General features: G+C 33.5%; 1 protein-coding gene across 9 annotated transcripts in view; it reads left to right on the top strand.

Annotated features, from left to right (window-relative positions):
- The window catches only part of PDS5B (PDS5 cohesin associated factor B), a 183,483-nt gene extending 162,511 nt beyond the window's left edge, over window positions 1–20,972 (top strand). For 3 of the 9 annotated variants that reach the window (XM_059041609.2, XM_059041611.2, XM_067016958.1), the window contains exons 25-35: window positions 3,134–3,338; window positions 5,668–5,782; window positions 7,556–7,688; window positions 8,026–8,145; window positions 9,154–9,216; window positions 9,776–9,921; window positions 12,137–12,242; window positions 14,706–15,145; window positions 15,236–15,346; window positions 18,255–18,390; window positions 20,070–20,203. In XM_059041609.2, coding sequence (XP_058897592.1) covers window positions 3,134–3,338; window positions 5,668–5,782; window positions 7,556–7,688; window positions 8,026–8,145; window positions 9,154–9,216; window positions 9,776–9,921; window positions 12,137–12,242; window positions 14,706–15,145; window positions 15,236–15,346; window positions 18,255–18,390; window positions 20,070–20,105 — 1,611 coding nt within the window. In that variant the 3' untranslated portion in view covers window positions 20,106–20,203. Of the gene's footprint in view, window positions 1–3,133; window positions 3,339–5,667; window positions 5,783–7,555; window positions 7,689–8,025; window positions 8,146–9,153; window positions 9,217–9,775; window positions 9,922–12,136; window positions 12,243–14,705; window positions 15,146–15,235; window positions 15,347–18,254; window positions 18,391–20,069 lie in introns of all 9 variants that reach the window. The other 6 variants (XM_067016965.1, XM_067016961.1, XM_067016959.1 and 3 more) reach the window with 5 other exon arrangements.
- The last annotated feature ends 3,494 nt before the right edge of the window (window positions 20,973–24,466 follow it).

The raw sequence follows: 24,466 nt of genomic DNA on the forward strand, positions 1-24,466 counted from the left end.
TCAGTTTAAAAAAGGACATTAAAATTTAATTTAAGATGCAGACTAAAATTAATTTCTTAGTAGTGAATGAAAGCTTTGATCGGAACTTTATCCTTGGGAAAAATATTTTGTAGTATTAGATACCATCTTCTTTATGTTGAACCAATTATTGGTTATAAGTATAACCATGAAAGTATGAAGTGTGCTTTTTTGAGAGTGTATTTTTCCTGATAAAAATTGTATCACTCTATCCTTTACTTCACGTTTTTATAACCTAGTCAAAAGGGTAAATGTTTACTTCACACTTTTTAATAATCTAGCCAAAAGGATAAATCTGTCCTTTACTTCATATTTTTTTTATAACTTAATGAAAAGGGTAAATCTTTGCAAAAAAACCAAAAAACAAACATTGGAAGACTTCCTCAGTTCCCAAGAGCACATCTTTTAACCTTTATTCACATGATTCTCTTATGATGTACATATTGTATCATCATTGTGGTCAATTTTCTCATCTTTTGTTGTTAAATGGGTCAGTTGCCTGGCATATGATTTGACAGTTCTTTTCTAACATCACTTTAATGACTTCTTTTTAACATCTTTATTGGAGTATAATTTCTTTACAATGGTGTGTTAGTTTCTGCTTTACAACAAAGTGAATTAGTTATACATATGTTCCCATATCTCTTCCCTCTTGCGACTTTTTGAAACTCTCCTACCTTTGCTATGATTCACAATTGACTTTGTAATGAATTTGCATTGTACTGTTGGATCCTCGATGATTAATGAGAGAGTAACATGGTCCTTCCCCCTAGTGTATCTTAACTAGGGGTTAGGGATAGGGGGAGGGATTTTGAGTGCGTTCAGTGTTTTTTTGTTTGTTTGCTTTATTGAAGTATATTTGATTTATAATATTGTGTTACTTTCAGGTGTAACCAGCTTAGTGATTCAGGTTGACTTTTGCAGATTATATTCCACTATATAGATTATTATAAGATATTAGGTATAAATGCCTGTGCTATACAGTAAATACTTATTGCTTTTCTGTTTTATATACAGTACTTTGTATCTATTAATCCCATACTCCTAATTTGTTCCTCTCCCTCTTGTTTAATATTTTAATGAATGCTCTGTTCATTTGTAAATATATTTGTGATATATTGACTTTTACTTACACAGTTTGTAATTGGGTATTTTTATAATAAACAATTGAATAATGAAAATTCCTCTCCCTATAGGAGTAATACTGAGGGAGGAATGAGATAAGTTTAATTTCCTTTTGTGGATTATGAGGGTAGATAATAGACAATATTTCTGTGAAAGCTTGACTACTTTTTTTAATTGAAGTATAGTTGATTTACAGTGTTGTGGTAATTTATGCTGTACAGCTAAGTGATTCAGGTGTGTGTGTGTGTGTGTGTGTGTATATTCTTTTTTATATTCTTTTCCATTATGGTTTATCACAGGATATTGAATATAGTTCCCTGTGCTATACAGTAGGACCTTGTTGTTTTTCCATTCTATATATAATAGTTTGCATCTGCTAACCCCAAGCTCCCACTCCATCCCTCCCTCACCCCACTTTCCTGGGCATATGTCCGGAAAAGATAAAAGCCTCTAATTTGAAAAGATACGTGCATCCCAGTGTTCATAGCAGCACTATTTACAATAGCCAAGACATGAAAGCAACCTAAATGTCTTTCAACAGATGAGTAGGTAAAGAAGATATGGTATGAATATATATATATATAATGGAATATTAGCCATAAAAAAGAATGAAGTTATTATTGTATCATTCTTTTTATGGCTGAGTAGTATTCCATTGTATATATATACCACATGTTTATCCATTCATCTGTCGATGGACATTTAAGTTGTTTCCATATCTTGGCTATTGTGTATTGTGCTGCTATGAATAAAGGGGTGCCTGTATCTGTTTGAATTATAGTTTTGTCAAGGTATATGCCTAGGAGTGGGATTGCTGGATCATATGGCAACTATGTTTTTAGTTTTTTGAGGAACCTTCATACTGTTTTCCATAGTGGCTGCACTTGACTACTTTTTTAAAAGTGGGTATTTGGTATTGTAATAAACTGAAGTTTAAATTAAATGAAAGAAGATACCCAAAATAAGGATTTAATGATAAGGGCAAGATGTTATGACCTAGGTTTCAAAGAAAAATAAAATTTATATTCTCGATAGAAGAAATAAGCATAAAGTTGCAATAATATGAAACATACCACATGTTATGTTCATTGGTGGAGTGTAAGGTGTAATAATGAAAGTCTTTATGTTATACAAGGTCTTTGTATGTCTCATCTATGGCTCAAAAGTCATATGAGCTTTTCCCTATAGTTTAGAAAAAATTCTCATAATCTGTGTACCAGATATTGTGCTAGGTTTAGAGGCACAAAGAAAAATGAAGGCGTCCTTATCTTCAAGGAACAAACAGCACTGGGTAAGACAGATAAACCAGTCGTTTTCATACTATATACTAAAGGCTATGGTGGAGATACGCACAGAGTGCTAAGGGAGCACAGAAGTGGATGCAGGATACAGATTCCACAGTGATTTCTGAAAGATACAGGAGCTGTCGTTAAAGATGAGGACTAGGAGAGTGGAGGTGGGTGGTCTAGGAGAGTGAGTAGTGTGAAGAAAGCCAGCACAGTGGCAATGAACAGATTGGTTCATTTATAGAACTAAAAGTTATGTGATGCTTCTGAAATTAGTAACTCTTGCCTTCAGAGTTGTGCATTTTAATCTGATTAGTTTTTTAAATGATAGGACTAAAATAGATAAATTGGACCGTTTTATCTTGCTCAGCAAATGAAAAAGCTAAATATTAGTGTTCAAACTTTTTTTTTTTTACATATCTCATTTATTTAAGTTAGGATGGATTAATATTTACTAGTGTTATCTGTTTTAAGATTACATTCAATATGTTCTAACACCAGGTAGCTGGCAGTTATTAGGGTCCAGGTGATCACTCCAGCCTTGGTATTAACTTGTCACATCTCAGTCTTGTGAACAGAAGCAGTGATTGTGGGTAAAATTGCTATGTTTACCCTTCTGGTTACTTGATATAGCGAATTTCCTATCTAAAGTTGTTACTCTTTGGTACCATGTGGATAATATGTGGAATAATTGTGTCTTTCAGGATGAATGCTATCAAGTAAGACAAGTGTTTGCTCAGAAACTGCACAAAGGTCTTTCGCGATTACGACTTCCACTTGAGTATATGGCAATTTGTGCACTTTGTGCAAAAGATCCTGTAAAAGAAAGAAGAGCTCATGCCAGGCAGTGTCTGGTAAAAAATATCAATGTGAGACGCGAGTATCTGAAACAGCATGCAGCTGTTAGTGGTAAGCGTATATGAAAATGAAAAGTGTACTTTCCCATCCTGCCAGTTTCAGTTTTATAGAACACAAAATGATGTTACTGTTATTTATTATATTCTAATTTGCCCTCATTAAATAAGTTGTTACTGTTTTTTAATAGCAGCTTTTCCTTTTAATAGGTCATTTAAAAATATACATGCATGGGTATTTAAATATCAACCCGTAGCTCTTTATGCAACTGACTAAAAGGCCAAGGGAAAAAAATCAGTGACTTTGGAAGTAAATAAAACAGTAAGCGGTACATTTATGTAGATTGTCCAAGTACTATCTTTTAGTTTAAAAAAGTACAGGTCTTTGATCTTTATTGGTTGTCCTCACCTGTATCTGACATTAATAGCAGGTTCCTATGTGCCTTTTTAAAATCTGCTCACTTGACCCTTCCACAGTATCAGTTTTTGTGCCCCTCTGACTTCTGTGACTTGATCAACAGCATTAAAATCCATCCAGTTATGCAAGTCAGAAATCAGAGGCATTCTTCATGCCTTCTTTTTTCCTCTCATTGGTCACTAAATCCTCTTAACTCTTCTTCTGGATATCTTGAATATTTCTCCTCAACTCTCCTACACTGCTATATTTCACTTGGGTTATTTTATATGCTCCTAACTAACTCCCTGTTGTAAATGCTCCTCTGCCTCTGGCCCGCCTCCGGCTGTGCCACACCACTGTCAAGATTATCTTTCCAAAACAGACCAGGTCACACCACTTCCTTGCTTGAGACCTTTGTCGGTTCCCTATTGCTCATAGGATCAAGTTGCAGCTCATTAACATGGCCCTTCATAGTTTACTCTCAGCCCGAGTTTTAAGCTTTCTCTCTAGCGACTCCTGACTATAAATTCTGTGCTCATTGTACTCTGGATTATTTGACATTTGTAAGCCATCTTTTTTCTCTGTTGTCAGCTCTGTCTGGAAATTGCATCCCCCTTTTGTCCAAACAAATAAACAAAACCAAGGAGAGTGGTTTGCCCCTTTCGAATCCTTTAAAATACTGTTTTGGTGTTACCTCATCACTAGGACCCTCTTTCTTTCTGTTCCTACCTCACCTTAGAAAAAATGAGGGCTCTGGAGTCAAATCCCACCTCTGCCATTTACTGGTTGTGTTTGGGCAGGTTACTTGCACAATCTGAGCTTTAGTTTCCTTTTTGTAAGACTGGTATAGTTTTACTCATAGCTTATGGTGGTTATGATTATGATTAAAAAGTTATGTGTATAAAGCACCTGGCATAATGCATGGTCCAAAGAAGTACTCAGTAGTTGTTAGCTATTCTTATTTTAGGGCACTGTCCACATTGAAGTATAGCTTCTGTCCTGTCCATGCTTTAGTGTGAGGTCTTTAGTCTTATGAGTCTTTATATTTAAAATAGTAAGCCCCAATAAAAATAGAAGGCCTGGAAAAGAGTAAGCACTCAATAAATGTTTGACAGACTTTTTCACTGACTTTTGAACCTTGTTCCTTTTTTCTTCTATACCTACCTTGAAATGAATGATATTACACACAAACTTATTCTCTTTGAGTTCAGCAATAGAAATAAAAAAAACTTGGTGCCTTATTGACACATACATTATTATACTCTAGATTGAACATCTGATTTAAAATTTTGAGAGTAGGAAATATAAAAAGAATTGTTCAGAATATGAATCCTGGTCTTTTAAGTAACCTTTATTAAAACTAGTTAGGATTTCCATTCTACCTCTAATGGAATATGCTGATCTCAGTCAAAATATTAAAATATTTGAATTTAAACTAAAAAGATGTTTGTTATTTAAAATGCCCTAGAAACAATGTCTATTCCTTTATATCTGTTCTTATGTTACAAATAGTATCAAATAGTATCAACCATTACTTCCTGTTTTTGTGTCATACTAACTGAAAAATTTACTAGTTTGTTTTTTTTTCATTTTGCTCTGCAGTTTGCAAGGGAGTTTGAACATAGAGTTACTACTAATAAGCAAAATAGATCTTATGTTCCTTAGTCTTGAATATAGTTGGCTCAGTTTTTCCCATATCTACTGAAAATTGAAATATTTGTCTTTGTAGCCTCAGCACATGGTGCATTTAGTAGGCAAATCAATATTGGCCATGATGGATGAATGAATAAACTTTAATTTATGATGTACCTCAACACTGGACATTTCAATATATTTTTCTTCCCGTCATATTGTGGTAAACTATTGGGATGCAGGAAACATAGTATCAGAGAGAGAGAGAGAAAGAGAATGAGTAAGATTTGGTTTTCTAACCTGGCTGTTTTTGTTTTGTTTTGTTTTGTTTTTTCTTTTTCTTTTTCTTTTTCAGAAAAATTATTGTCTCTTCTACCCGAGTATGTTGTTCCATATACAATTCACCTTTTGGCACATGACCCAGATTATGTCAAAGTACAGGATATTGAACAACTTAAAGATGTTAAAGAGTAAGACTTTTTCCATCCCATTTTCATATTTTCTGAAAGTTTTTTCCCTTTCTTGCTGATAATGGAATCTCAGTTATAATTAGTGTATTAAATTTATTTCATTTCTTAGGAGTTTAAGGTTCTTTACCTTATTTATTCTCTTATTTTTCCTTTTTCATACCATCTCTTCATGTTTCATTTCTTATATAATTTTCCAAAACAACTTAGCATAATTACTGTATTACTGACATATTTCTCTACCAGTCTGGCATTTCTTTTTTATTGAAGCAACCCATTAAGAGTTTCCATTCAAGTTCTTATCTTTTCCTACTTTCTTCTGAAACACTGTATAGATAGATTTTCATGTGGGGAGAATTAATACTCTCTTTTATTCACATAGTAAGCACATTTTCTTTGCAGTTACTATCTTCCTCCATAAGGAATAGAAATCTAATAATGGGCCAAGTTGATAACCAGGCAACTCTTCCCACTTACTACTTCATTGGTTTTCTCTGATTAAAGTTTATGACAGTTACAGTTCTTTCAAAGATTCCTGTTGAGCGGCCAGAAGACTATATACGCCTGGGTATGGGATAGGGGAATATAACGGTATTTAGAGAAGTCTTTGTAAGACTACCAGAGTTCTTTAAAATATGGATGAGACCCTGTTTCTGTTACAATAAAGAATGACCTTTGTGGTTTTAAATAAATTAATTTCTTATGCCTTTAGCTTCTTATTAAAGGAAAATAACTCTTGGTTTCTTGATTCATAGAAGTATTTTATAGTTAAATATTTGAGGTGCTTCAAGAGAATAAAATTAAATTATTGATAACTTTCTCATGACAAGAGAAAAAGCTTTTACCCTCTTTTTGCCACAGTTTCTATTTTTAAAAAATAAGCAATTAGTTTTCCAAAAATGAATTCTGTGTTAGAGTGATTATATAACTAATGACAACTTTCAGCCACTCCTTATCGGAACACATTAGTTTTTGAAATAGATAAAATATTCTTTGGAATTTACTAAACATTTTGGGCGGTATTTGTAAATTTCCCTAGTACAGCCATGAGTGATCTCCATTCCAGCTGAGAGCCACACCAGAAGAACTTATCCTGTGCCTGAGGTCTCAAAGGTTACTTTTTTCCCTTCTAGAATGATACCTTGTTTCACATTTCTCTCTTTTCCCATTTTCTCCTCTGTGCTATCCCTCTGTCCCATTCTATCTACATAACACAGAGACAAAGCACTTTTAGTTTTTTCTTGAGTAGAATGTAATGTAATTAACTTTAAAACTGAGGTACTGAAACTTTTTCTTTTAGTTTTTTCTTTCTTTAAGCAAAAACAGTATGTAGAGTTGTCAGCCATGACTTTCCCCTCAGATTTATAGGTGAAGATTCTTACTCTTAAGTAAGGTGGTTAGATTTTCTTGAAGACTTCCAATCAGGACTACAGTCAGTCTTGAATATTTGAGGCTTCACTTTATCTATGGCCCAGTTATTCCTTTAGGCAGTCTTCCCTTCCTGTCATAACCAGGGATTAAGATCACTCCATTCTTTCCACCATTTCTGTTTCTTTTTAACCTGCCTCCCTAGGAAAGTTAGTGAGACTTTGAGAAGGGGTATTACGAACTCGCACGTACATTGCCAATATGTTGTGATATGTATGTGACATATTTTTTTTTCTCTATTGATTTACAGCTGTTTCTTTTTAATTTTTCCTGCTCCTGGAGTTCATTATATTTATATTTAGAATTATATCTGTATTTAACAGTGATTTTTTTCTTTGTATTTTTTAGGTGTCTTTGGTTTGTTCTGGAAATATTAATGGCTAAAAATGAAAATAACAGTCATGCATTTATCAGAAAGATGGTAGAAAATATTAAACAAACAAAAGATGCTCAAGGACCAGATGATGCAAAAATGAATGAAGTATGTAATTCTTTGTAAATAGTTACGATTCCATGTTGATTTCAAGCATTTGAGTTTAGGGTATGAAACTTCTGTAGACAACATCAGTCTTTTCTGTTAGTAGTATAGTAAATAGTAGTATTCATGTTAGTAGTGATTAGACTTACTAACATAGAATTAATATAGAATTAGTAGTAATGCTATTACTAGTAAATTAATGAAAATAATAGAGTAAGTCTTTTAACTTACACTATTGTCCTGAAAACTGCATACTAAATGCATGTTCTAGAATTACTCCTAATTCTCAGAGTCTAGGATACTGATTTAAGTACCTAATTTTCTTTTAATACCATTGCAGAAACTGTATACTGTGTGTGATGTTGCCATGAATATCATCATGTCAAAAAGCACCACATATAGTTTGGAATCTCCTAAAGACCCAGTACTACCAGCTCGTTTTTTCACCCAACCTGACAAGGTAGTTATTTTAGGATTTGTTTGTATAAGTTGAAATAAAATGTATTCTCAACACTAGGTTGTGGGAAGATCACGAAGAATCAGTATCAAGAAGTGACTCACTACTAATGTCATGAAAAGGTTGCCATGAGTCTTAACAATGTGGTTCAAGACCAGAATATGGGCCAAACTGGAGGACACAAATAGGTTCCGAGATAAGTTAGGATGATCCAAACTTTGTATTCCAAGTTTTATGCTAGTCTAAGAGCACAGGCAAAAATGTGATCAAAGCTTGTAAATCTATGAGATATTGGCCATTGATCCAAAAGGGGAAGGAGAATGCTGATAGAGATAGTCTGAAGTTATAAGCCCTTGAGATTTCTAACTGGTATGGGGAAACAAGCAGAGAAATGACACTAAACAGGCCCAAGACCCTGGGAACACTACAGGGATGTTCCCAAACCGCTCTCAGAAAACTCACGTGTTGTATGATACTAAACAAGGTGTTTTTTAGAACCTCTCTTGGAGTTTCATAGTGCTTCTAAGCCTGTTAAAGTGACTGAGAGGAAACAGCCACTACCTTTTTCTTTTTTTTAAAGCAAAATACCGGTTAACATCTTACCCAGTATACAGAGATCAGAACAGTCCTGTAAGTTCACCCAATAAAAGGGACTGTCTGCTTTTAAGCATTCACCTTTTTGTGATTAAGATAATAGGAGTATATGAGGTCCCTTCCCTGGAGAGTATTATTACATGAGCACGTGTTTGCTAATGAGCTCTTAGAACTCTAGCATGTTAGAGCTCAAATATGTTGTTAGTACTAGAATTAGTACAGGGTTAGTTTAAGCTTATTACAGCATTTAAAATCAGTGACTAAAATTTTGTGTTTCAACTGACTAGTTTAAACAAATATGTATTTTATAATGTACTTTAAAACAAAAGCTGCTCTATGCTTTGTTGGCTTCTGAATCACCTCGTAGATACAGTGCTTCAGTAGTCATTGACTATGATTTTTTTCCCTTTCTTGTAGAACTTCAGTAACACCAAAAATTATCTGCCTCCAGAAATGAAATCGTTTTTCACTCCAGGAAAAGTATGTTTTGAAAATTGTTTTAATTTTTATGTGGTAGTTTATTTTAGTGTGACTGTTGGCATAATTATGTTATTTAGTATTTCTTTTAAAATTGATGCATCAAAAGTATTAGATATCTTCCATTTACTAGTAAGAAATAGTTATATTTACTATATAGATGCATGCTGAGATATAGAACTTGTTTAGCTTATGGTAAAACCCTGGAGACCTTTCAAATATCTTATCCTGTAATATTAAGATAAAAAATTAAAGTAAAATGACATCTTCTTATGTCCTTCCCTAGCAAGAGTCTAATTATCAATTTTCATTGTTGACTATACATTTTATGTGCTCTCACTTCCTATGTAAGCCTTTTACTGCAGGTAACTAAGAAACTTAACTATTATTCTGTTTATATAGTTTTATATTTATTCAGTGATAGTCAATTTATAATTCTTATTCTTATGATAGGCAAGTTTTTCATGATTTGTATATGTAAATACTTTGACAGGTGTTATTTATGATTCTTTACATCTAAACTTCTTTTGGTTTTAATCAAGATATGCATTTTTCATTTCAGCCTAAAACAACCAATGTTCTAGGAGCCGTTAATAAGCCGCTTTCATCAGCAGGCAAACAATCTCAGACAAAATCATCACGAATGGAAACTGTAAGCAATGCAAGCAGCAGCTCAAATCCAAGCTCTCCTGGAAGAGTAAAAGGAAGGTAAGTACATAAGAAATACCATACTTAACATTTAAGGACTCCATCAAGGCTATGAGATCTAAAATAACATCATTTACATTTAATGTCAGTGAATGAAAATCAGTGCATATCTGAACATTCCTATTTTAACACTGGTAGACATTTACAAGTTAAATGTATTTGCTTACTCATTTAGGTAGGTACTCCATCTTAGCCTTTCCTATTTTAGCTTGTTGGGGCAATCATTGTTGGTAGACATAAGCTAGTTTCCAAACTAAATGTCTAGTTCATCCATAAAATGGAATACATAGTCATTAAAAAATGATGAGGTATGAACTCATATGAAGAGTTTCCACAATATATTATTGAGTGAAAAAGGCAAAGAATAGAACAGTATAAAGTATTTTTGAGTTTTTAAGAAGGGTTTGTATTTTCATTTGCTTGTATATGCATAGAAAGTTTTGGGAAGAGTACACAACGTCTTAGTAGTGTTTACAATAATCTAGTGTAGGAGGGAGATGATTTTATATTCTGATATGGTTTGAATTTTTTACCATGTACGTATATAAACATTTTTGTTTAAAAAAATAGCTTAAAAACGTACTTTTGGGGTTTCCCTGGTGGCGCAGTGGTTGAGAATCCGCCTGCCAATGCAGGAGACACGGGTTTGTGCCCGGGTCCGGGAAGATCCCACATGCCGCGGAGCGGCTGGGCCCATGAGCCACGGCCGCTGGGCCTGCGTGTCCTGTGCTCCGCAACGGGAGAGGCCACAACAGTGAGAGGCCCGGGTACCACCAAAAAAAAAAAAAAAAAAAAAAGTACTTTTGAATTATGCTTTGCAGGAGATTTTTTTTTCTTCTTAAGAAAGAAAAAAGGAAAATACTTCACACTTTAACTGGTTTTAGCATGGGGTTTAGCGTAGCATTTGTCAGCAGCAGAGCCTTGTACAAGGCTAAACTGCCACCATTTATTTATTTTGCTAAGTTATTGTGAAAGATTATGTTGTCTTTTGCACTATTCATAACCAATCAGTAAAGAAGGGAGGAGACATTCTAAAATGTCTATCAATTTCCTTGTAATGAATAAATTATTAAATGATATATAGTATAATCGAATTAAAACAAAAATTACATCTAAAGTGCTTGTTTTTTCTAGATTCCTGTTTTAATGCATATTAGTGTCTGATACCTAAGTGACCCTTCTTTACCTATGTAATTTAGATATTTTTCTACTGGATGGCCTCATATTTAACATGACCAAAAACATTTCCAGCAACTCATTTCCTAAATTACTGGCTTTTCTCCTTGAATTCCTGGTTATAATCAAAGATGATCTAATTCACCCATCTAGGATAAAAGCCTCAAAATTGTCTTTGATTTTTCCCCTGTGCTAAGTTTTGCCAGTTATTTTTCTCTACAATGTTTATTTAATACTTCTCTTTTCTGCTATCATCATATCATTCATTCCCTTTCTTTAATTACTGTAGTATTTGGCTATTTCCCTTTCTTATTCCTCTGGCTATGTATTGTATATCATATCACTGCTAGATAATCTTTTTTAAATACTACGTTTTCAGGTTATTCCATTGCTTGGAAATCTTAATTGGCTTCCCTTGTTTGTTTTTAAGACCACTATATAGTTTTACCCAGTCCTCATCTCCCATTGTTATTCACAACAAATGACTTGTAGTTTCCCTATGTTACTTTTGGTTAAACTTTCTTTCAGCCTTTGTTGCTTTTTTTTCTCCAAATCCCATTGGTTCACTAGGATTCTTTCTAAGGGAATGAGCTAGGTGTGTTTAAGAGATCAATTTGGTTGGAGAGTAGGAATGGGAGAATAATGGTCAGGGATGAATGTGTGAGGTACCCAGATTATGTTTGGACTTTGTGGGTAATGTAAGGAATTTGGGTTTGATTTTAAGTAAAACTGGAAGATGTTCTGGAGTCTAGTAGTCTAATTTGTGCTTTTAAAAGATTGCCCAGATTATTGGTGGAGAATAGAGGTGCTAGAATTAAGGTAGGAAATGCCACTTTGGAGTCAGCTAATAGTAATCTAGGGAAGGGATGGAAAGGGAAGATGATGGAAAATAGCCAAATGGTGTTAAATATACTAAAATGGATACTTTTTGAAAGGAATGAAACTTTTCCTCATAAAGTTATAAAGCTACACTAGGGAAAAGGAAAAACTTTTAAGTTTATTTGATTGTAATAACAATTACAAATGTCTATATTAAAAGGCTTGATAGTTCTGAAATGGATCACAGTGAAAATGAAGATTACACAATGTCTTCACCTTTGCCGGGGAAAAAAAGTGACAAGAGAGACGACTCTGATCTTGTAAGGGTGAGATATTTGGTTTGATTTTGTAATAAGTACAATAGTAATAATTTTTGCTAAGTGAATAATCATTTTTACACTGAAACCAGTTAATTTTACTCTCAAGTTTGACATCTGATTTTACTCACAAATTTGAGTTTATAATTATCCTCTACCATGTAATTTCAGTATATTGAACCTCTTGTGTTTCTTGGCATTCTAGTAAGCAATCTTTATTCTTTAGAGCTTTGGAATCAAACATGCCAGTTCCATACTCAGAACTGCTTGGCTTTTGTGTTTTTTTTTAAACATAGTAAATTTAGGCTTAGCCTTAGAGAAGGAGGCTAGATTGAGGGTCCTTAAAGTTTCCTTCATTTTAGTTGATTTCTTGAGCCTTTAATTACTAAATAAGTTTCTAGTAGATGTAGGAAATGCTACTGTTTTCATAAAGTCCTTGTTTAGTTTTAGAATCTTAAAAAAAATAAGGGAAGCAGTTGAAAAACTAAGAGTGTAGGCATATATATGTATGTATATGTGTAACTATAATTTTACTCTGGTAATTTTACTTTATATCAGATGTACACTGAAAGGAAAGGGGATTTACTTTACAACACTAACCATTCCAACAACGAAATTAGATAGATGGATCTAAACATAACCTTAAAAAGAGGTAGGAGGAACCTATGTGGAGAAAATACCAAAACTGAAAAACAGAAGAGAGAGAAGACATGCCATATTCCTTCATGGAAAAAATGAGTTTAAAAAGATGACAGTTCTTTCTAAATGAAGATATTGTAAAATTCCAGTGTGATTTTAAGTCCATGTGGAAGAATAAAATGGATGCAAAAAAGAGGAGTAATAAGATCAGCCCAACCAAACACAAACATACTTAGTTATAATTAGTAAAATATTGCGCTGTTGTTACGTTAGCCCAGAAACATTATTTTTTGAAAAATAATGCAAAATAAAGGAAGCATTACAAATCAGTGATTTTGAAATTGATTAGATGTCTGTTTGGCAGTGGAAGTAGGAAAAACAGTTTAGAACCTCAACTCAGCATCCTATTCTAAAACAAGATACAATAATGTCTTAGTCTGCTCAGTCTGCCATAACAAAATATCATAGACTGGGAGGCTTAAACAACACAAATTAATTTTCTCACATTTCTGGATGTTGGGAAGTCCAGGATCAAGTGTGGGCCAATCCAGTTCCTGGTGGAAGCTCTATTCCTGGTTTGCAGATGGCCACCTTCTTACTGTGTTCTTAACATGGTGGAGAGAGAGACAGCAAGATCTCTCTGGTGTCTCTTTTCATAAGGACACTAATCCCATCATGAAGGCCCCACCCTCGTGACCTTATCTCAACTGAATTACTACCTCCCAAAGGCCACATCTCCAAGTAGTATCGTATCATAACACTTCAGCATATGAATTTTGTGGGGACACAATTCAGTTCATAACAAATAGGAAATAAAATTTAAATATACACAAAAGTGTAGAATATTTAGATTAAAACTCAGACTTTAATAAACAAATGGACAAAGGGCATAATACCAAGGATATAATTAGGCAGTTCACAGGCAGGAAACACAAATGACTAATTAAACATATTGAAAAATTATAAGTAATTAGATAGTTTTTCTTTTCACTGATTTTTTTAAGAATGTAAACTGGAACAAACCTTTTGGAAATTAGTACTATAAATATTATGTGTCTTATGTACATGTGTATACCTGTGGAGAGCATTATAAATTCATATGCACTATTCTTGGTTTCTTTGAAGAATTTCCTCAGTCTCCATCTGCTGGTCAGTGCTTAAATTCTGTGAATGTAGACTGGTATTTTATTTTAAATTTGAAAGTCACTGATTTTTAATTTTTTTGTTGTTGTTGTATCTGGGGAGAAGTGGTATCTTTGATTCAGAGGTGTTTTCAGAATTTTTAATAAATGATGAATATGTTTAAACTTTTGTATCTTGCAACCTCCATTTATGAAATAAAAATAGTTCTTTTATGATGTGTATGCATTATATATATATATATATATATAAAACATAGTTGGTATTTTATGTCTTATTATACATTGTGTGGTAAAATTAGGATTACTTAAATTGACTATCAAAACAGATCCATTATACTTTAGTATAGTTGTCCATTATTTAAGCATTCAATTTAGAATGTTCTTTTTTATGAAATAGCTCTTCACCAAAAATTTATAATATAATCAAATACTGATCTTGAGAGGTCTCATTTGAGGCTCTCTAGCTTGAGTAAGAATAAAAACTTACCCCCAGATAGTGTTTTAAATTAGAAAATTATTAATAAAAGCAAGTAAGTAGTTATGGTTCTGATGTACTTCAGAACTCTATACCTTATTTAGGTACATTTTTATGACTGAAGTGGGTAACAGATTTTTTTTTTGATTCTTAAAAATACATATACTAACAATGCATACTAAGTTTTATGTTTGAAATTGTGGCTTTTATTCCTAGTCTGAATTGGACAAACCTAGAAGCCGGAAAAAAACACCTGTAACAGATTCAGAGGAGAAATTAGGGATGGATGACCTGACTAAATTGGTACAGGAACAGAAACCTAAAGGCAGTCAGCGTGGAAGGAAGAGAGGCCATACGGCTTCAGAGTCAGATGAACAGCAGTGGCCTGAGGAAAAGAGGCTCAAAGAAGATATATTAGAAAATGAGGATGAACAGAATAGTCCACCAAAAAAAGGTAAAAGAGGCCGACCACCAAAACCTCTTGGTGGAGGTACACCCAAAGAAGAGCCAACAATGAAAACTTCTAAAAAAGTAAGCAAAAAAAAACCTGGACCTTCAACAACAGAAGAAGAGGAAGAAGAAGAAAGACAAAGTGGAAACACAGAACAGAAGTCAAAAAGTAAACAGCACCGAACTTCAAGGAGAGTACAACAAAGGTAAGTATGTGTAACTCTAAACTGCATACATTTAGTTAATATATTATAAATCATAATTTGATGCTATCCACATTTGGGTCTTCCCCAAAGCAGAGCAGAATCTCCTGAAACTAGTGCAGTTGAATCCACACAATCCACACCTCAGAAAGGACGAGGAAGACCATCAAAAACGCCATCACCATCACAACCCCCCAAAAATGTGTAAGTTGTAAATAATATTAAATTTCAAACCAGTTTCAAATTATTTTGCAGGGGTTCATAAATTTCTAAATATACATAAGGCTGTATTTAAATCCCATATATTTAGCCCCATTACACTAGGTAAGATAACATTTTTGTAAACTTACCTAGGTGATTGATACCCAGTCAACCTTTGGTGACATTTGTACATTTTTACAGGTTTTAGACAAAACTTTATAAATGAATACCAAATAGTTTATTATTTCCAATACGTATTTTATGGTACCTGAAGAGATGATGAAGTATTTTTATTTTTTAAATTTTTTTATTTTTATTTTTTATAAGTTACACTTTTTTGGTCCTGATGAGGGATTTTATGAGGTAACTGCTAGGCTATCTCCCTCTGCCTTCTACTTTTTTTTTTTTAATTTTTAAATTTAAATTTTAATTTTTATTATTATTATTTTTGCGGTACGTGGGCCTCTCACTGCTGTGGCCTCTCCCATTGCGGAGCACAGGCTCCGGATGCGCAGGCTCAGCGGCCATGGCTCACGGGCCCAGCCGCTCTGCGGCATGTGGGATCCTCCCGGACCAGGGCACAAACCCGTGTCCCCTGCATCGGCAGGCGGACTCTCAACCACTGCACCACCAGGGAAGCCCGATGAAGTATTTTTAAATAATTACAGTATAGACCACATTACCTTGTTATTCCATGCTACAATTTTTCTTCATGTCTTTCCTCAACAGCTTTAAAAAATAGCTTTTACACTTTTGCTTTGATTCTTTGAACCATGTCGGAAAGTAACAGGCATCATTTTCTTAAATTACTTCTGTGGAAATTATCAAATGGTGATCTCAAGTTTTTGATGTCTTGATTTTGTTTGTTTTCTAATCACATTAACACATCTGTATCTATAGATAGTTTTGTATGTTCACACAAGTACATGTTTATAGGAGAGTTACAGTAACAAATCTGTGTCCAAACTTACTAAAGTGACAGGGGCATCAGTGTTGTAATTTGTAAATTGGCACTTTTTTCTCCTCAAAGTGGAAATAGAATAGCATGTCTTCTACTAGAAATTTTGCAGTTTTTCTGAAAGTAATCCCATACTTCAGTAGCTTGACTTTTCAGAGTTGCCAACAGACCTTGGTTAAATACTCAGTTACCTTCAAAGTTTTTCCTGTTCCTGTGTATTCCATAGGAAGAGGAAAAGTTACCTGAGTGTCTAGCCAGTACTTCCTGCATTTTTCCATAATTTTTCCCTCAGATAAAAAGTAAAGGTAAGTACATTTTTGTGGCAGCTTCATAAATGTGTTTGTATTCAACCATGGAAAATCATTGTTTTTTTGATAAAAAAAATATTCTTAAGGCATCTTAAATTCCCATGGTTAATTTTATAACAATAATATAATGGGGTAAATATCTTTCATGCTCGTAACTTTAATTTGTTCCTATTTGGGCCTCATAAAATTAAGGGCTTAGATGATTATCATGTTACCTCCTAAAATTACACAAGTTCCTCACATGAGTGTTCTAAATCAAACAAGCATTTCTGTTAAAAAATCAATACAGAAAGAGAGTCTGTATTCTGTCTTAACAGCCTAACTTCCTTTCACTGGGAAGCCCCATTTTAGAGGTAATGTAATAACATATGTTATGATTTGTCTCTTTTCTTGTTCTGACCTCTGTGGAATTGAGAAAGAATGTATTATTTTCCTTGTATTTTCTTCTATTAATTCTGAAAAACTGAATCAAGTACGTTGGAGTAATTGGTTTGAGTGTAGATTAAACAGTATTTTCGATTGCTTATAGAAGTGATAGGCTAAGTTCTTAATTAAAAAAACAAATATTTATCAAGAGAGATACATTTAATTAAATGGTGGCATCTATTACATATTTTTGAGTGTCTCCTGTTTCAGAGAGTGCTAGGTGCTAGGGAATATAGTGGCACGAAACGGGCACGATTCTTACCCTTACAGGACTTACCATCTAAATGGGCATGTAGTCATTAAATAATCACACATAAATATGGAATAATAAATTGTGCTATGTGCCCTGAAGGATAAAGTTAGGGTGCTGTAAGAGAATGTAATGACAGGGCTGGGGAATTGGGGAAGGTTTCTCTTTGGAAAGTGACCAGTTGATTCCTTGAGAATAGTAGGAGTTAGACTGATAGAGAGTAGGGAGAGGAACATTTCAGGTGGAGGGAACACTGTTTGGGAAGGTTCTGAAGTGGGAAACATCTTGGCAAATTCAGAGAGCTGAAGGAAGGCAAGGATATTGCTGTATTGTAGTTGTGGGGAACTGGGGAGTGGAAAGAGATGAGAAGGGACAGGTAGGCTAGGCCTGACTGCAGGGCTTTATATGCTGTATTAAGGAGGTTTATGCAGTTACTCTCAGTACGTAGGGGGCGTGGCATCAGCTGGTTTTACATTTTTGAAAGATTAATTGTAGAGAGAAGAGCCAAGAGATTAGAATGGTTTAGAAATATGTAGTAACAATGAAGGTGGAGAGAAGTGAATGGATTTGAGATTTCTTTATAAGTAGAATCTTAGGGCCAGGTAAAGAGTGGTAGACTATGGCGAAAGACTGATAAAATTTCTGCTTTGAGCAACTCAGCCTTTTACTGAGTTGGGAAAGATAAAAGGAAGAGTAGACTTTGGGTTATGTTTTAAAATCCTTTATGGTATTGGTTTCAGTCATACTGACTTGTTATTTGGTAGATCTTTTTATATGTAAGATTCTAGGATTAAGTGCTTGTTTAGGGTTCAGAATGTAAGAAAAATATTTCTTGGCTTACAAGGTAGTTGAGAATAAAAATGATAATAAATGAAAGCCTGTGAAATATTTAAAGCATTTCCTGTTATGAAGTAACCTACCACTTAAGGATCAGAATGTTCATTTTATTTTACATGTGTTTTACTCTAGCCGTGTAGGACGCTCCAAACAAGCCGCTACTAAAGAAAATGATTCAAGTGAAGAAGTAGATGTGTTTCAGGGTAGCTCTCCTGTCGATGATAATCCACAGGAAGAAACAGAGGAAGAAGAAGTTTCTGCAGTAAATGTATGTGTTTATGAAAGTGCCATGTGTATAGTATGGAATATAGAATTAGAGTTGGTAAATATTTGGTCAGATCCATTTAGCACTTGCTGTTACTTAATAATTCTAAATATTTATATATTTTTCTTCATTAGTTTATAGTGTTTCATCTACCGGCTTAGATAGTGGAGACTATATCCTTTGTGAAAACCTGAAACCAAGTGAGAATAATAGATGTAGCCTAGTGAAAGTGTAAATGCCCAGTTTAAAACTGAATGCAGAGAGGAACAAGTGGCAGTCTGGTGTCCACACCTTACGCATTTAAGTTCTCCCCGTATCTGTTATATATACTCTTGTTTATGTTCCGTAAGTATTTGTTTGAGTTTCCCACTAGCTACTAGTAGTTAGTTGTATAGAATAAAATCATGTCTTTAACTAAAATTAGCTTTTGGAATTCATAAAATTGGTAATAGACACTTCTTTTACAGAAGTAGGAATGTGATGCTTCCTGAGATACTTTTTTTTTTTAAAGAAATGAATGGTTTTGCTGGTTACATCTCAGATTTTTCTCTTTGGAAGAAATATAATTAACACATTTAAGTAAGAGCTGTCATCTTCCTAACATTAATGCTGAATCTTTGGGTCAACTCATCCAGCCATCTTTGTTTGAGAAACCTGTGTTCTTTGATCAGGCCCCAGGGTTGATCCCTGCCCCTCTGTCCTATTTAATATAATCAGCACTTCTATCTGCATCAGGATGCATTTATGTGAATGAATTAAGACCACAGAAAAATATGTTGAATTATGGTCTCAAACTAGTTGGGCTTGTTTGTAAAGGGTTTTTGGGGGGTGTAAAAATAAGGCTGAAGGGACTTCTCTGGTGGCGCAGTGGTTGAGAGTCCGCCTGCCGATGCAGGGTACACAGGTTCGTGCCCCGGTCCGGGAAGATCCCACATGCTGCGGAGCAGCTAAGCCCGTGAGCCACGGCCGCTGAGCCTGTGCGTCCGGAGCCTGTGCTCTGCAATGGAGAGAGGCCACAACAGTGAGAGGCCCTCGTACCACAAAAAATAAAATAAAATAAAATAAGGCTGAAGAGTTGTACATAGTGACTGATGTCTTCATCAAAGAAAAACTATACTGTAAATTAATTAAATTAAAATCCTGTTCTATTATTCCTCTTGTTAATACTGATCTTTTTTGAACTAAAGTTTTATGCTTTCATTAGTACTTGCCAGTAAGTGGTAATATGTCTGAATTTCAGATTATTTATATGTATTTGATAGTTATGATCCAAACTCAATAGCTGTTTTCTGAGAAAGACAGCTGTAAGCCTAAATTCATAAATATCAAATGTTTTCTTTTATTACAGAAACATAAGTAAAAAGGTGATATTTGCAATGGTTTTTCTTGCTGTTGGCATTGACTTCTGTTCATTTCTCTTTAAAATTATTAAATAGAAAAGTAAGATAGTTCTTTCTTTTGCTATCCTGAGAAAGGCTATTTATGGGCATTCATGTATTATGTATGTCTAAATATGTGATGTCAAGGCAGAAAGTTAACATAGGAGAAAGGTTTTGAGGAAAGAAAAGCAAAGAAAATCAGGAAAATGTAAGAATAATGATTGGTTAAAAAATAATAACTACTGCTGTGTCTAATTAATATGTACCCATTTTAATTAAGCATCTGGTGATATTTCTTTCAAGGTACGGCGGCGAAGTTCTAAAAGAGAAAGACGATGAACAAATGTCATTAATAACTTCCTATGTGAAAGCTTTGAAAAAATAATTTTTTGTCAAGCTTCAGGCTGAGTAAAGCCTTTGATGCACAATATGGGACTGCTGAAGAGTGGACAGTTGGACCTTACTCTGATGACCTCATGTATTTGTGGTCACATGCTTTAGCCATGCACACGGTGATAACATTGACTATGGAGTCTTGTGAAAAAGTCCAATGTGCGATGGCTATGTAGACATAAAGAAGAAACTTGTAAATATATTTTTTCTTCTTCTTTTTCTTTTTCTTTTTTTTTTTAATGTTTCTGACTTCTGAAGTGCTTGTATAGCTTTTATCTGCGGCTTTAAACTGACAGTACCCAACTGTTTATTTGATCTATTGATTTGAAAAGAGTTTGTTAGGATAGATCTTAAGCAGTAATCTGTCAGTGTTTGTATTTGTATTCTCTGCAGTTTTACTGTGAAAATTTTTTTTCAACAAATGGTGTCATTTTCTTGATGTCACAATTTGTTGGAGAGTTAAAATGATCTCTTTCCCTTGTGTATCTTACCTAGTGTTTACTCCTGGGCACCCTTAATCTTCAGAGGTGCTAAATTGTCTGCCATTACACCTGAACAATGCCTCTGATGGGAGGACGCCACGCAAACTGTGGAATAGTCCTGAAGTTGTTTGATTATTTTACACCTCAGTATTGGTCCCAGAATTTTCTGGCCTTTCATGGCAAGGAAAATTTTAAAAAGAGAGAGATTTAAAATATTATAATTTTAAAGAGTGTGTTATAAAATAATGTACTGAATTCTTTATCCCATTTTATCATCCCTTTTCAGTTTTTATTAATCTACTGTATCAATAAAATTCTGCAGTTTGAATTAGTTTTTAATAGTCTAGAATGTTATTGTGTATAGATATTTCCTCTTGAACATTATGTGCAGAAAATGCAAATTATTACACTGTAATATAAAATCTGATATATACACATTAGAAGTGTTTCAGTTCTCCATAACAGTGTAAAGTTAATCAGAAAGAAAAAAATTTTATTGATGCAGTGTGTCTTTATAAAGCTGTTCTTGAAAGCAAGTGTTTTGTATTTTATAGTGAGTTGCATGTTTATGAAAAGTGTTGAAAATGGGATGTACTCTTTTCTGTAAATTGGTATTTAGCCATAGTATATGATAGATTGCCCCATAACATAGTTTTTCATCAAGAGTTTATTATTGTACTTTATTTTGGAGCCAAAAATTGTTTCTGGGGGGGGGGACAGGGTGGGAGTGATATATCCAACTATATGAGCTACTGTAGGTATCACAATCTTATGAACTTTGAATGAAATTCCACTTTGTCCAGATTGGGAGAAGTGGAAATATATTTGCGTTTAGAGCATATCTTTTTTCTTTTCTTTGTTGTAATCTACAAAATATAGAAACAAAGGTAGCATCCTTTATACAGTTTTATGAACTGTATTTTCAACCAAAACATATAGGTTACAACTTAATGCTTTCCTAAATTCATTTTAGTATTTCAGGTGCTGTTCTTTCATTTTTTCATGGTTACCATCAGAAAAGAAAATCATATTCTAACTTATTAAATTTATCACAGTGGATAATGGAGCATTTTCATTTAATATGCCATTATGTTTAAGGTATATTTCCAAGTTGGTTATAATAGATGGGGGATATAATAAAGAAACTACTATTTTGGAAAGTGACATTTTACTATTTTCCAGTGTATATCACAATTGATGTGATTATTTTTCTTTTGAAGATTTCTTCATGTTTATGAAACGGCCTTTCATTTTTTTAAAAAAATTTTGAATTGTGTCTTAATCTCTCAATATTTAACTATTCTTCATCTACAACAGTACTGACACCAGTGATTATGGGAGGCTGCTGTATATCAAGGCAGCTAATGTTGGACCAAGATGCAGTTGGTTTTTAAATGCGTCATTAGCTCAGTTCTCCCAAACACGCTATTTCTATTTCAGCAGTACAAAGGCATGTTTTTAAATCTATAAAATAAAGAATAAGGCATAGCTTTGTATTTTTGTCGTTGACTAAATTGCACCGGAAATGTTTATGGAAGTATATCTTTAAGACCATTTTATAAAACAGTGAAAAAATGATTGTGGAGGATTTTTATTTGCATGATCATAGTTAACCAAATTTCATTGCACATTTAATTCTGTACATCAGTTCACAAAAAATGTTCATTGTAGATTTTGTTTAATGACAACGAGTCTGTGATTTTATAACTTGTCTGTTCACTTTTTGGGAGCATTATGATGTAAATTTTCCATTTTTCTGTAGAAAAAATAGGTGCAATAATGATCAAAGTTTTGATGTCCTGAGACATCTTAGGGGATTATCTCATTATGTTGAAACTTAACATTTCATGTACTAACATTTGGAGAACCACATACTGTAACTAAAGTAAAATTAAGTATGTGTAAAACGTTAATTGCTAACAGTGGTTAGCAAACTCTTCAGTGATAATGTTCATTTTGAAAATATATACTGTATAAAAAAATTAAGAAACTATTTAACTCACTGTAACAAGTTCCATTATGAAGATCTTATGATTCTTCAGTGAGGTTGTCTTGCTGCACTCTGTAGCAAATCCGTTTAATCTACACTATAATAAAATTTCTTGCTGCAGTGCAACAGGAAGCTTTTTCAGTGATCTCCACTGTATATGTAAATTACAAATGTGGCTGTAAAACTTGTTCCAGGTATTAAAGGTTACATTACTTTCTGTATTTTCTTATAACTTGTAAGTTTGATTTTTGATTTTCCTTTTGCCCACTTAAAGAATGTCAGGAATATAAGAATTTGTTTAACTTAGGCATATCTCCCCTACCACATAGTATTATGTCACCGTAATGAACAGTTGGTATTTAGATAGATAACCAATTTTCAGACACAGTTTTGGATTTTCTGTGAAGTTGAATAAACATGAAAGCTAATATATAACTGTATTATTTTATTTATGTGAATCTATATATATTTAAATATGTTTCCTAAATGACAGAAGGCACATTTTAGTGATTTTTAATTTTGGAGGCTTTGTTTCATAAAGAGGAAATATATTTCCTAGTAACATTTTCAGACTTCTTGTTTAAACTTCTCATGCAACATCTTGTCTGGCAGAGACTTACTAAGTATTATTTAAGTTAAAAGATTGCATAACTGAAGAAAAGAAATGTATAATATAAACTTTAAAAGTAAACACTAAGAAAATAAGTTACTGTAGTGATAGTTTTATTAATTTGTTCAGCAAATATTTATTGAGTACCTACTATGTGCTAGGCTAGTTACAGGGGATATAGTGTGATCAGGATAGAATAAGTCTCTGCCCTTGTGGAGCTTACATTCTCCACAAAGAGGTGGTGGACTAAGGAAAACAATAAGTAATATATAATGTCATACTGTGAAAAGTGTGGAGATTAGAAAAGGAAAGCAGGATAGAGAGTAGAAATTATTGGAGGAGAAGCTATTTTATATACTTTGAAGCTGCGTTATTCAGTGAAATTTAGGATTGTTAATGTCTTTGTGATGAAGTGACACTTTTATAATTATAAAACATCATTTGTTAGCTGTATGAATACTTCATGCCTACTTTGTCTGATAATTGATATAGCCATACCAGTTTTGTGTTAACTCTTGTTTGCATGACAAAACTTTTTCTGTTCCATTATTTTCAACCTGTTTATGTCCTTATGTTTAAAAAGTGCATGTCATGTAAACATTTTATTCTTTGGTCTTGTTCTTTTATCCAATCTTAGAATCTTTGTTCTTTAATTAGAGTGTTTAGACTATTTATTTTTGGTATAATCACTGATACAGTAGCTTTTATTGCTATTTTTTTGCCAATTTTTTTCTTTATTCCTTTATTTTCTCCTTTTCCTACCTTCCTTTGGCTAGGTAAAGTATTTCTTACTATTCTATTTTATCTCTTTTATTAGCTTTTTAGTTACACCCGACTGTATTATTATTTCAGTGGTTACCCTACAGATTATAATATCTGTATTTCACTTATTATAGTCTGCGCTATATTAATGTTTTTGCCACCTTCTGGACAATGCAAGGATTTGAAAACAGTTCAATTCCGTTTGCTGCGCCTCTACTCTTTGTGCTATAGTTGTTACATATTTTGTGGTTATAAATGTTGGAATATCTATGCTTTCAGTAGTCATTGTTCTTACTTGTTTATACATACATTTTCTCTTTTCTTTGCACTTCTTTCTTGTTTTTTTGGTAGTTCTGTGCTTCCATCTTAATTCATTTTCCTTAAGCCTGAAGAACTTTTAATATTGCTTATGGTGCAGGCCTGGGGGCAGTTAACTCATTCAGCGTTTGTTTGTTTGTTTGAA

This window comes from Kogia breviceps, chromosome 16, assembly GCF_026419965.1.
Source record: "Kogia breviceps isolate mKogBre1 chromosome 16, mKogBre1 haplotype 1, whole genome shotgun sequence".
Classification (NCBI taxonomy): domain Eukaryota; kingdom Metazoa; phylum Chordata; class Mammalia; order Artiodactyla; family Physeteridae; genus Kogia; species Kogia breviceps.